Below are 14,088 nucleotides of genomic sequence, written 5' to 3' on the forward strand. Positions count from 1 at the left end.
TTGGAGAGACTGACTCGGAAAGATTCGATAGACCTCATCAAGCAACAGAAGAAAGCGACAGTGAACCCGAAGGAGAGATGATACAAGTCGATGACACCTGGCTTCAGAAACGATCCAACACAAGTCGTCATTGCAGGATGCAAGGTGATCGCCCAGACGCAAAACACTCGAAGACACGACCAGGTAGCCAGATGTTTGTTATTTAGGAGCATTAGCAACTAAGGCCATATTGCTTCGGGATATGCGGTGGTCATTCCCTGAATGACCTTTCCGCATCCTCCGTATTTGGTGGTGACGGGCTCGAACCCCGGTCTAATCAAGAAGCGTGTGCTACGCACTGCTGCTCCTTCCCACCTGGCTACGGAGGCGCCAAGTAGCCAGAATAACACATCAGACTGGCGAGGAAATGCAAGTTGATCAAAGGAAGTGTGCCGTGTTACAGGCCATGCTAGAGACCCTAACCTACAAGCCGTACTGGGACCGCGTCATAATAACAGACAAGAGAATCCCGCACAACAGACCGGACATAACCCTTGTTGACAAGAAGAAAATGGCTAACAACCTGATCGACATAGGGATGCCCAACATCAGCAACCTCCAGTAAACATTCAAGTAATTCGATCAGGAAGTACTGATATCTAATAGACTGGAAGTCAAAGATATGTGGGATATGGAACAAGTAATGGACATTTCGATTATAGTGTCAACCACCGGCATGGTCCAAAGATCCTCCTTAAGACCTTAGCAACAAAGATCCTCCTTAAGTACTTAGCAACAAAGATCCTCCTTAAGTACTTAGCAACAAAGATCCTCCTTAAGTACTTAGCAACAAAGATCCTCCTTAAGAACTTAGCAACAATGTTTCCTGGGAGATATATAAGTGCCTCCCAGGAAACACTTATATGGATCTCCAGAAAGCCGCAAACCTGAACAGATCATCTGTAGGACAATAAAAGAGTTTCTTGACAAACAGTAGCAACAATAATATCAATCAGACAAAGCCGACCACTACATGCAATTAGCACCAGTACCCATCATGGGGCGGAAAAAATCCCATAAAGGAGAAAGGGTTTTATAATAATAATAACCAGACACAGTGAAACACTCTATGCTCTCAGCCTTAAATTTCAGAATAAAATAAACATACTTTGTACATGCAAAATGGAAAGCAAAATCAGATCCACTAGACAGGATTGCATACTCAAGAGCCCGTGCCCAGTTCAATAGAAGCAAATCTGAAGCCATTAAAGCCTACATCGACAAAACAATCAAGAGCGGGAAGGCACCGTTTAAGGCAAGGAATGATGAATTACATAATCCAATCGAATGGCTAGACTACATCACAAGATTTAAGCCAAAGTCAGCGTCAGACCTTAAGAGCATTCACAACAGTTGTCAGCGAGATGTCCATCGCTTCCATCATCATCACAAAAAGAGAGCTTATTCAGGTCATCAATGATATCCCACCAATGTCTTGCGCTGGATATGATGGGGTACCACAATTCATTCTTAAAAGCGTTAGTGTTTTCATCATTGATCCACTCCTAGGTATCTTTAATGGAATCTTCACAACGCAAAGTTTCCCAACAGCCTGGAATCAATATATTGTCCAACCAATCCACAAAACACGAGGAGCGACATCAATTTCACAATTGAGGCCAATAATGAAAACTTCATGTCTCCACAAAGTCATGGAGAAGTGCCTTCTTCCCATCCTAACCAGGTTTTGCCATGTGAATCACCATTCATTCTCTATGCCTTGAAACGCAGGTCCACCATTACCAACCTGCTGGAAACCACCAACACCATTCTGGGGGCTCTAGAAGATAGGGCTGAGATGGCAATTGTTTATCTGGATATCCAGTCTACATTCGACAGCATAAACAGCCCCTCCGGCAACTTTGTGAGGACGGATACCAGATAAAAGGCAATTCACTGGAATTCTTGAAGTCGCTACTTATGACCTGGGTCCTTCACTTGACTGTGAATGAAAAATATTTCACAAGGAAAGTTTGTGTAGGTGTTCCCCAGGGCGGAGTTCTTTCAGGGCTCTTCTTTACGGCTGCCATCCACCCATTCCTCTGCCAGCAAACAGAATTTATCAGTTATGGAGACGATTTGAAGCTCCTCTATCGGATCGACGGGACCGCTCGACCTGATTCTGTTTCTGAAACCATTAGCAACAGCCTTAGTAATCTGATTACATACTTGGCACAGTTTTCTCTTAAGATAAATCCAAACAAATCTGCACAAATGGTGTTTTCACTCAAATCAAACCCAACGCAAAATTAAACCTGAAAATCCACGGAACTCCCATCACCCCAGTCACCAAGCACAAAGATCTCGGCGTTATATTCGACCCTAAACTGAGTTTCAAACATCATGTTGCAGACATTCACAACAAGGTCTGCAAATGAAGATGGCTTGCTAAACAACACCTCCTTCATGTAACAGAGCCTGAGTACACGCTCCAATACTACAATACATATACTGGTTTCTGCAGCCGGTCATCACCTATGGTTCAGAAATCTGGGCATCGGCAACGAAAACCACGTTAAAAACCATTGCATCTGATGAGTACTGGCTTCTTCGGTAGGTCCTCTTTAAGCATAAACTGCCACCACTCACACATACTTCAGATATCACCCAACTTCTAAATTACAGTAAAGTCTCCAAACGGATGTTCACCCTCCGCTTGCTCGCGTCAATTAAAATGAAAGCGGGTGAAGTCAATACGCCAAGTTTTTGACAGATGTGCAATTGGAGGATCCCCCCGGAACCCTTAAGAGCCCTCCCTTCTCTGCAGTCTGTGGCGTGGAGGCTCAGGATCGGGGATAGATTCCTGCCCACGGAGATGCTCCACAACGTCCAGGAGATGGATGTGGACTACAAAAAGTTCATAAAGGACAAATTCTACAGAAGACGCATCATCGGGGAGAACAGATTTCGTCTTCAACCGAGTGACTGCCATCGTCTTTTCATCGCTTTTCATGTGTTTTTCATATCCCGTGTTAATATCAATTTTAAAATATAAAATATGTAATTATACGTTTTATGTCCGTCGTAATTTTTTTACGTAATTATGCGTCGTAATTTTTCCTGTATTAGTTATTTCATGTTAAATCCCTAGCATTGTCGCTGTTGTGGGTATTATTGCATCAGGCAATCATGTAACCATTCACTGCCTGCAATAAAGATATTAATAATTGGTACCAGTACTTGTCAATGGGGGAAGAGATCCCATAAAGTGGGAAAGTAGTTTTTTTTATAATAATAATAATAATATGGACAAACAAAAGATAAACACTAACGGGACAATACGTGTTTTTTTATTAATAAATTTAATAATTAGACACTTGCATTATTAACAAGAGAGCGGTGTATAATGAAGTGGAATAAGTAGACAGATTGGCAACACAAAATATATGAGCTGAGAAAAATGCAATTGATTACCGTTCTGGTAGAATACGTAACGTTAGTAGGAAAACTCATTCTACAAATGAGTTTTACAAATGAATATAGGATCTTCAATATTTGTTTCTATGGATGGACACAGTTACTTTTATTTATTATACTAGGCTTTCTCTGCCAAAAACTAGCATCGCCTCCATGTCATACAATACCGTACTTAGGGACATAGATAGAATAATCCACATATACAATATACATAAATACACATAAATTCATAGATACATATATTCAAAACACAGATACAATTAGTCCAGTTCAATAAAAGACGAGCAGGAACGACGACCCCATTAGATAGGAGTTGTACAGTAGTTCCTACTCAACAGAGGAGATGCAACTAGGTGAATAGTAGACATTGGGACCTGAGGATAGAGCAGAGCAGACTCCCATCAGTAATCAGAACAGTACCCATACTACGTCTACTTTGCTAATAGATATTAATCTGTTCTGATGCACAGTCTGCGAGACCCGCACAGATTACAAGTCAGTGTGTGTGTGCTGCTCCAATTGGAGTTTTTTTTTATTATTATTATCCAGCTGTCCCTGCGAAATTTGGGCTATCTCACCGTATATTTACAATACCATACATACAATATTACAGATACAATACACAGTATCGTACAGAGAATAAAGTATATCCATTCGAAGTAGGCAACAATGTCCAAAGTCCATTCGCACAAGACCCCCTCCATGATGTTTTTCTCTCTGAAACGATTTGGACTCATTTCCCACAAAGAGAAAGCTTCCACTTATAATTAGAACAGTACAGTACATCATGTGCCTGCCCTATTGAAATATTGAGATCCGTTCTAATGATCAGCCACAAGACCTCGTTATACGATGCAAAACAAAAAAACAAAAACACAAATTAAGATATTAGGGTCCCCTGCAAATGACTACATCTACCCATATATTTATTTTGTCTGTAAATTGCGTGTGTTCTCTGGTCGATTTTCCTGTTTTCTGGACGAAAAAACCCCATTTCTGGGGGGGGGGGGAGAACCATGCTACCTACGCCTGATACCGACTAACTCAGCCATGAAGTGAAAAAAGCCCACTAAAGTACCTCGCGTCATCGACGTGATTTGAACCCGGGCCTTTTCCACCACGATGTGGGGGGGGGGTGGACGGTGACGATACCACTGTGCTACCCGTGCAGACATTACACCATGCACAATTAATTTCCTTGCTCCTCTATTTGTAACAAAATTAACCGTCTTCGAAATATCGCCCTCGTGGGTAGCCCAGTTGGTAGGATCGCCGTCCTCCCCACACCCTGTAGGAAAGACCTCAGTTGAATCCTCCCGTCAATTACGGGAGAAATTTTTATAGGTCTTTTTCACAATGTGACTGAGTTAGTCAGTCTCAAGCTAGGGTAACAAGGTTTTTATCTCCCGGAAACTCGGATTTTTTGTCCAGCAAACAGAAAACTGACCTGAAAACATACGCAATTTACAGACAACATACACGGAGACATATGGCCTTAATCCCTGAGATCTTAGTCCTTAATAACCACAACAACTTCGAAATATCTGGACAGTAAACTCTTGGAAGTATAGGAAATCCGCCTCTGTTTCTACCAAAAGTTGTTCACATCCAGCATTCAATGCATGTAGCTTTGGCGACCCTGATATTAATTCATTCCTAATATCGAAGTACTCATAACGGTCATGCAATATATGTCCCGCAGTTTCATCTTTCCCACAGATGCAAGCAGAACAGTGTGCAATGCCTAACTCATGTAACTTTGAAAAAAATGATCCATGTCCTGTCAAGAGGAAGGTACAGTGTAAATTTTTTGACTAAACCATCTGGACCAAGATTTACCATTAATATTTACACACTGAAGGAATTTATTTGTAATGCTACCCTTAGTACTGTCATTCCATCTCTCCTGCCATTGACCAACCAAGAGTTCCCAAATAGGGCTCTTCTTTATATGCTCCAGAGCAATCAATTTCTGTTGATAAAAGCCTGCATGGTACTCTACGCCTTAAATGAAAACACAGTGACCTGAAAACCGAAAAAAAGTCTAGAGGCAGCCGTTCGAAACAGTCCTGCTTCGTACTGTTTACTTAGCTTCTATAAAGCCGACTGGTCTAGACAGGTGGATAAAGTGCTTGCCTGGCAACCCAAAGGTCCTGGGTTCGAATCCCACCTTGGGCTTGGATCAGAGTAGTGCAAAAACCTTGGGAGGTGCGTTATGGCCACAGAAGCCGATGCGCCGTCAACTAACAAAAAAAAAAAAAAAAGGCTTTAATAATGTTGCATGCTGTATTTCAAACAGCTTCCTGACGACCGCCTTTTACAACCCACAGTCTAACCACCCATGTACGCCATAACTAACAATTGGCAAAAAGTTGCAATCATAGAAAAAATTCAGTGTTCTTCCTCGTTATCTGTATAATCATTCCAACTAATTTCCGGATCTTATCTGCCACGTAAGTAATATTGGAAAAGAAGTGTAGCTGCCTATCAATTAGGATCCCTAAGTATTTTATCGTTTTCACAGACTGGAGATGAGCTCCACCTAAAGAAACCACACGGGTTGCTAGTCACAGGCAGGTGCCCTTTCAATAACGCAGTTTTACTTCATGCCGTGGACACTGTCATTCTATGCAGTTTGCACCATTAATGTAGTTCCGACAGAACCAAGTTTGAACGTTCGTTCAATTGCGCTCGTGAATCCACTAAAAATCCACTAAGAGAACCAGTTAATCGGAATAAGCTCTCAACGAGACATGATTATAATTTATTTACAGCCATTCATTGAGCACCAGGTTCGACGGAAGTGGTCTAAACACAAATCCCCGAAGGCAACCTCTTACTATATTCTTTGTAATCGTCTCACAGGAGAGACTTGACAGTTACTGTTTTGTTTATGAAATAGTCCTTTATAACAGAATATATTGCTTTATACATTTTGCTTGTCGCATAACAAATATCACATTGTTCGAATCGATTATATGAAACGCTCTGACGAATTCGATGAAAATGCCCAAATTACATTTAGCTGTGCACTACTGCACGCAATTGACTAGCCGCTGAAACCGCATCATCTGTTCCTTGCCTGCAATGAAACCGTATTGATCGTCAGATAAAACGTACCAACGTTTTATCTGACGATCGCACATGATTCATTATTCGCACCGCCAGGAGCCTTTTATATACTTCTCCCAATACATTCAATACAGCGATCGGGCGATAAAGTTCTACTCTGTCTTTCGGTTTCGCTGGAGATTTTAAAAGAAGTTTCAGCAACGCCTCCTTCCACTGGGCTGGAAAGACTGCATCTTGTCGACATGCGTTGAAGAGGATGAGAAGATTAATTGGAATCAACTTGAAACTTCTCTTGATAATCTCACCCTCAACAATGTTTATTCCTGGACATTCGTTGTTTTTGATATTGGAAATAGCAGTTTCTAACTCATCAAGTTGAAAGTCACATATTTACCTCACCTTCATAACTGCTTTAACTTCATAACCATTTAACTGCTTCATTTCCAGGTGGTCTTCAGATCCACTGTCGATGTGCACCTTTAAGTTAGAATTACCTAATAGATGATCGAGAATAAGCTGCACACTTTCCTCCTAAGAAATTGAAGTTCGAACATTAACATGAACAGAACAGGATACGTCTCCAGCAAAGGTGTCTCAACTTGTTTGTACAAATCTTATAAACTACAGTGGCGGACAAAAAACTGCATCACCTTAAAAAAAAAGTAACATTTGTAGTGAAACGTTTAAGATATTGTTTGATTACAGTCATTTTGTTTGTCGCAAAGCAAAGGTATTTCACTAGACAGTAATCGCAAGGTTTCCATCAGCCGTTTCTATAAATACGGCGTTGGAAGGGTATACACGCTCATTAGTATTGTATCCTGTTTTTCGGAGGTGTAAGCATGGCTCCATATGTTCAGTTCGCACCAAGAAAAAAAGTGTAGCTGTTGCTCTGTCCCAGGAAGGACTTTATACGCGTGCTATCGCTGATAAAATAGGCTGCCACAAGTCAACAGTATCTCGGGTGCTGAAATTAAAGCGTGAAACCGGCGATGTGAAGAGAAGACCTAAATTAGGCCGTAAGAGAGTGACTACGGCGCCCCAAGATCGATATTTCAAACTGCTATGCCTTCGTAATCGCCATGCTAGTGCTCCTGATCTAAACTCCGATTATAAACTCTGCTGTGAATCCATACCATACTGTAACATATGGACTTTGTAGTGGACTCATGCACAGCAGATGGACGAGAATATCCGCAATTTTGTGCATTTACGGTCCCATGAAGAGTGAAATGTGCTTCATCGGACCACAAGATCATTCGAGCCCATGTATCGTCAAGTTCAATTCGAGCCCATGTATCCTCAAGTTCCAAACGAGCCATAAATCATAGAGCAAAGTCTATTCGTTTTTGCTGATCACAAGACTTTAGTTCTTGCAGTACGTGAATCTTGTACGGGAACCAGCGTAAAATTATTCGAATCATTTTACGTACAGTAAACCAAGGAAGATTCAAGTCTCTTGACACGTTTGGCACTACTGACTGGTAGTGTTTCGCATTCTGACCATTGCAACCGCCACTTCATCCACTACCTTCGTTCCGATACGTGGTCGTCCCCTGCCTGGAGTTACACCTAACTCCCCGGTCGGTCGTTTCAAATTTCTTTATTAGTTTTCGAAGCCCCCTGAGGTCAAAGGTCCTTTACACAAACCTTAAGTTTCCGATATTCACGCGTTACTATTATTTTGGTAGAATAGTTTTATTTATTAGATCCGTTTATTAAAGTAGCAAGTAGCTCATTGTGCTAACTTGGTGGTTGATCCCAAGTAGTTGAATCCAGATGATGGCATATTGTGTTTCCATAGTGACTGGTCCTGGATAGTGACTCACTGTGCTGCCTTGTGAGTTATCTGCATGATAAACATCTGGGAATGTCAAGGGTTGTGTGGAACCGCCTAAATGCAATAAAAGTAATGTAAATTTATCTGCATTTTTTCTTGACTAACAACTTAATCTCCTGCCAAAGTTGTTTAAATCTGGCCTATTCTGCTTCATTTCTTGTTCATACGAAGATATTGTCTATGAGACCAGTCAACCTCCTTTAATTCATAGTATAAAGACTACATACTCTCAATATATCATTAATTGCTTTCCAGTTAGCTTATCTACAGTTGAGTCTCTTGTCCTGGTGCTTATTTCTTATATCAGAATGAGTTACACTAATATAAAAGAGGCTTTGAGATTTAATTTAAAAAAAACTGGAGTGGATCTTTTTTAATTTATCTGTGGGAAAGGAATCACAGAGAAGTCTATTCTTTCGTCACAGTACTTCTTTAGCCTGAGATCGAAGAGAGACCTACCCTCTTCCCTACTGAAGAGATCTTCAATCGAGATCTTTTCCCTTTTCTACAGAGCAAATGGCATTGACAGTTCAGTATCAAATTCATTATCCAAACGGTTACTTCTCTGCTTAGTTCGAATGATTATTTTTATTAAGTTCCGCATAAAACAAATAATAGCAAAATAATACTTTCCATATAATCAAAATGCCATCTTTAATATGTTTCACTATCATCAATCAACTGGACGAGGATTAAAAGATTTAATTCAATATAATATGGAATATCTGATATGTTCTTCGTAGCGACTTACAGTTCACTTCTATTTTTATAATCATAAAAATTCATTTTAAGCAACGAATCTGCATCTTATCATAAAATGCGACATCATATCCAAATGTGTGGGGCTCCTTTTCTTTGAAAGTAGAGCTTTAAGAAAAAAGTGACACATCTCTTTTCAAAAGAGTGGAAGATTCAATTTTTAAACAATCACTGTTCTACGAATCGGGTGTTGAACGAGTGGTTGCTGCGAACATATTCGGAAGTATCCATGGTAGCATATACCGATGATTTCGTGTTGCTGGTAAAAGGCAACTTAAGACAACGGTTGGAGGAAAATTCCATTTCTGTATTAATGAAGCTTCATTGTTGGAGTAGAATGAAGTTGTTTACGGTTTCACAAAACAAAAGTACAACAATGCTGCTAAAATGACACTTGTCTATAAATAGAAACCCGGTAACTAGCATCGGGTGTGTTAACCTGAAATGCCCCAAGAACATCAAATACCTGGGGATTAAATAGATCGACAATTGCCATTTATATAGCATGTTATACACATTGCAGATAAGGTCAACATTTTTTGCATATGATTGTTAGAATTTCAAGAAAGAAGCGGAGAATCAGGGGAAGGTCGTTGGAAATCCTGTCTGATTGCGTATTTATAAGCAATTGTCACCTATGGAGGGCATGTTTGGTTAGACTGTGCCTTGCAAAAATTAGATGCCAAAAAATGTAATCTGTACAACAAACGATGTTATTCAAGCTGTTTGTGTCCTGGAGAACTGTATCAAGTATCATTTGATACAGTTCGCCACAGATTGTAACTGGACTCATGTCTATAGATTTGGTTCTTCTTTTAGAGGTATGTGTTACTACATGCAACGACAAATCCCCTATGAAAGAATAGGCATCGAGATAAACTCCGAAGTGGGCTATATTCTCTTCTCTTTCTTGGTCTCTTCTACTTTTAATTCTCTCTCTCTCTCTCTCTCTCTCTCTCTCTCTCTCTCTCTCTCTCTCTCTCTCTCTCTCTCTCTCTCTCTCTCTCTCTCTCTCTCAGGATGGCTAGGGAATTTTTTGGCTGGTGCAGCATAGGCCTCGGCTTCCTTGCTCCATGTGGTTAATAATAATAAGCAGGAGATAAAACGGTATCTTGACATTATCAGGCAGGACCGAATGAATGACAGTACAAAACGAAGTCACTAAAAATTCTTTTCTGCCGTGAATAATTAAGGTAGAGGAATGCCAATGCCACTTTAGTTCAAAAAAAAAAAAAACTATTTATTAGGGTGACCCGGAAAGTTATTTATCTACCCATGTGTATTGTGTCTGTAAATTGCGTGTGTTCTTTGGTCGATTGCCTGCTTAATAAATAAAAAATGTTCTACGAATCGAGTGATTTAAAACAAAACTGTTGTGCAGAGATTCGAAATTAGTGGTGTCCCTGATCACAGTTTTTGCATACCAGAAATTCACATATTATTATTATTTTAACGGCCCCCTGGCATTACTCAAATCCAAATCCGTATTGTATCTGCGGAAATATGTTTTTACCTGCCAAATTGCATGTAAAAGTGATGAGGCTGATTTGTTCATTTAATTTGTACTAGAGTTTTTTTTAGGAGCATCAGTGACTAAGGCCGTATTGCACCGTGTGTTCGATTTTCTGTTTTTCTTGACGAAAAACTCCAGTTTTCTGGAGACAAAACCATGCTACTCTTGCCTGAGACCGACTAATTTAGCTACTTTGTGAAAAAGGCCCATAAAATTCCGAACGTCATCGACGGGATCGAACTCAGGACTTTTCCACTCGGTGTGGGGATGACGGCGATTCTATCAACTGTGCTACCCACGAAGGCGGTGCGAGCTGAAACACACGGAATAAGATTCAGCGGAAAATCCTAGTCCCTCTGCCTGAGATCGGCTAACTAAAGTCTCGATTGAAGAGGACTTTAGAAATACCAGCGTCCACGCGATTCGAAGTTAGGTCACTCCCAAACGAGTGACAAGTGGCAAAACACTATACTGTCAGGAGGACAGCAAAATCATATAGTGTGTGTTAATTCGCATATGTTCATGTATGCTTACTTTGATACTTTGGCACTTTGGTTATAGAAATTTTCTTTATAACGATTGTTTTTATTAGCCTCGTACAAGAGAGCTTCACTTGTGTGATGAACTTTATATCGAGATGCTCTACAAATTTGCAGAAGGAAATACTAGGCAGGGCAGAGGATATATCTCGTGGAGCGTACAACCAGTTCTGCACTCCAGGACAGGAAATCAGGACAGGCAAGTACATTTTACTCTTGAGAGATCTGATTTAGTTTTAATATTTCTCGTTAATGACTGAGAAATACTAAAACTTTATATTTTTGCGAAAACAGCCTTAGTTGAGACTAATGCCATTTATATGTTTAGTCATTGAAAATAATTATTTTTATCGAATAAAATAGATTTATTAAATGTTTTATATATTAAGTGATTAATCTATGTTTTAATAATATTCTAATAAACTAATACAAAATGCATAAAAATACTCGGTTTTAAAACTGAGTATTTTTACGCATGGCAACGTTAGCGCTGTCATTCGCTTTATCTCTCCATCACTTTATACAAACTGATGCTCTGGTAACTAAATTCATCAGCACGTCGAACTGTGTCAGGAGTTTCTGTCCTGATCGTTTTGTTAACTCCATGTTTATCCCTATATTTGGTAACCTTTTACCAGCGATGCGCCCCACTTGTACGCGTTCAGTGTTAATATCAATAAGGCTGAACGAAATAATTAAGCGCACTTTTTCTGCAACAGCCGAAATAAATAAATAAATAAAATAATAATTCCGCACAACAGACCAGACATAACCAGAGCTGTAGTGGAAGGTATACGCGGGTATACGAGTATACCCTCTGGATTCTTTTAAGTGAACCGCGTATACTTTATGGTTTTTGAAAAACTTGAAAAAACGAATACAATATTATTAAAATATATACTGAAAATAAAAAAAAATAAATTCATTATAATTTGATTCTTAGGCAATACTTATAATTTTATTGTTTTTAATATTTGTAGAAGAATAAGAGAAATTTACCTTAATATGATACGTAGAACACTTCCGTAAGATACTCTTCAGAAATTAAAACGAATAAAAGATTAACGCAATATGATTACAGTAAAAAAACTTCAATTGAAAACAATTAAAAAATTAAAAAGTTTAACGTAAATTTTGAAAAACGATTTGTGTGGTAGTACACTCAGGGTAGTGAAAAATGAAAAAGATCTGGGGTAATTGTGCATATGGAAGTCACTGAACATTGCAGACACGCTACCAGAAGAACAGCTTATGGGGCTTTTCAATAATATACAGAAAATTTACGTTAAATTAATTTTGTAATAATACTTTTAATTAATTTTTATTGTTTTTAATAATATTTTTAATTAATTTTTATTGTTTTTAATAATATTTTTAATTAATTTTTATTGTTTTAATAATGTTTTTAATTAATCTTTTTAATTCATTTTTTAGTGTAATCATTTTGCGTTAATCTTTTATTCGTTTTAATTTCTTGAGAGTATCATATATATATATGGGTATATATATATATATATATATATATATATATATATATATATATATATATATATGAAGATAGCAGTGCAAGTTACAATGCAGTTATCTTTCCACGTATATACAGGATTGTTAAAATTAATACAGTATATCTCTATGTAGAGGGCTCTGGAGCGAGTTCTAAGGCTCGTACTGAAGAGAAATTTAGATAACAGGTACAATAAAGAAAGTACTCGCCATTTATTGTAAAAAAAAATTGTTATAAAATTTGTCACTATATGGCGCTGTGGCAATACAAATCACTTGAACAGCGCTACAATTGTTCAAGGCGCTATGGCAATACAAATTACTTGAACGGCGCTACAATTGTGTCCTCCATTTTGGTCAACAACAGTTTCCATTCGAAGAACAGCATTTTCTACAGCAAACGTAACATGTCAACTGGAATAGCCAGCACATGACGTCTAATGCTGTCGTTCACATCTGACAGAGTTTGACATCCTTCCCGATACACCTGGTTCTTCAAAAAACCTCACAACCAGAAGTCGCATGGGGTGAGGTCCGGTGATCGGGGTGGCCAAGATGTCTGGAAACAACGGCTGATGACCCGTTCGTCTGTAAAGTTTTGTCTTAGCAATCTTTGGACACAACGGTGGATGTAGGTTGGCGCACCATCTTGCATGAATATGGTATCCTAAAGGCACCCACGTTGTTTCAGCTCTGATATTGCGAAATTTGCCACCATTTCATAATATCGCTGTCCAGTGACGGAACAGGTGCGGGGTCCAGTCGGTGTTACCTGTTCAAAAAAATATGGCCAAATCATGAATGTGGCCGTAAATCCACGCCACACTGTGGCTTTTGGAGAATGCAACGGGACCTATTGGATAACTCGAGGGTTTTCTGTTGCCCAAATGTGACAGTTGTATATGTTCTCTTGTAGATTTAAGAAGAAGTGGGCTTCATCACTCCAAACGATGTTCCATGGCCAAATGATATCCACTGTGATTCGCGCCCGAAACTGAAGTATATGTGAAACGAATACATGTATCTGCATCATCATGCTTTAGCTGCTGTAGCATGTGCATCTTGTAAGGATAGTACCGCAACACCTGACGCATTATTAGCCTTATAGTGGAATACGGCATGTCCACTTCACGAGAAACAGCTGGCACACTTGCGCTACCACATGTAGATTTAATTGATAAATCTACGACAGCCATAGCCACATCTTCAAAACGAGAGGAGTCCACTCATTTTTGACCTCTACCTGGTTGAACAATGGCATAGTATTTAGGTTCAGGCGCCACTGGTGGTTTCCCACATTTGCGCCATACTGCTTAAGGCGAGTTGTTAAGTGGTCATTTTCGTAGACTGGAATATTGCTATTGTTCTGATATACATAATTTGCTGTCAATCGGATCTCCTTTGAC

The 14,088-nt window shown here is 39.3% G+C and overlaps 1 protein-coding gene across 1 annotated transcript in view; it reads left to right on the forward strand.

Moving 5' to 3' along the window:
- The window catches only part of LOC150085714 (uncharacterized), a 32,736-nt gene that overhangs the window by 12,315 nt on the left and 6,333 nt on the right, over window positions 1-14,088 (forward strand). The window contains exon 3 of the mRNA XM_090373460.1: window positions 11,233-11,378. Within this exon, the coding sequence (XP_090229586.1) occupies window positions 11,233-11,378 (146 nt within the window). The remainder of the gene's footprint in view (window positions 1-11,232; window positions 11,379-14,088) is intronic.

This window comes from Mastigoproctus giganteus, chromosome 5 (assembly GCF_048544385.1).
Source record: "Mastigoproctus giganteus isolate SK-2022 chromosome 5, ASM4854438v1, whole genome shotgun sequence".
Classification (NCBI taxonomy): Eukaryota; Metazoa; Arthropoda; class Arachnida; order Uropygi; family Thelyphonidae; genus Mastigoproctus; species Mastigoproctus giganteus.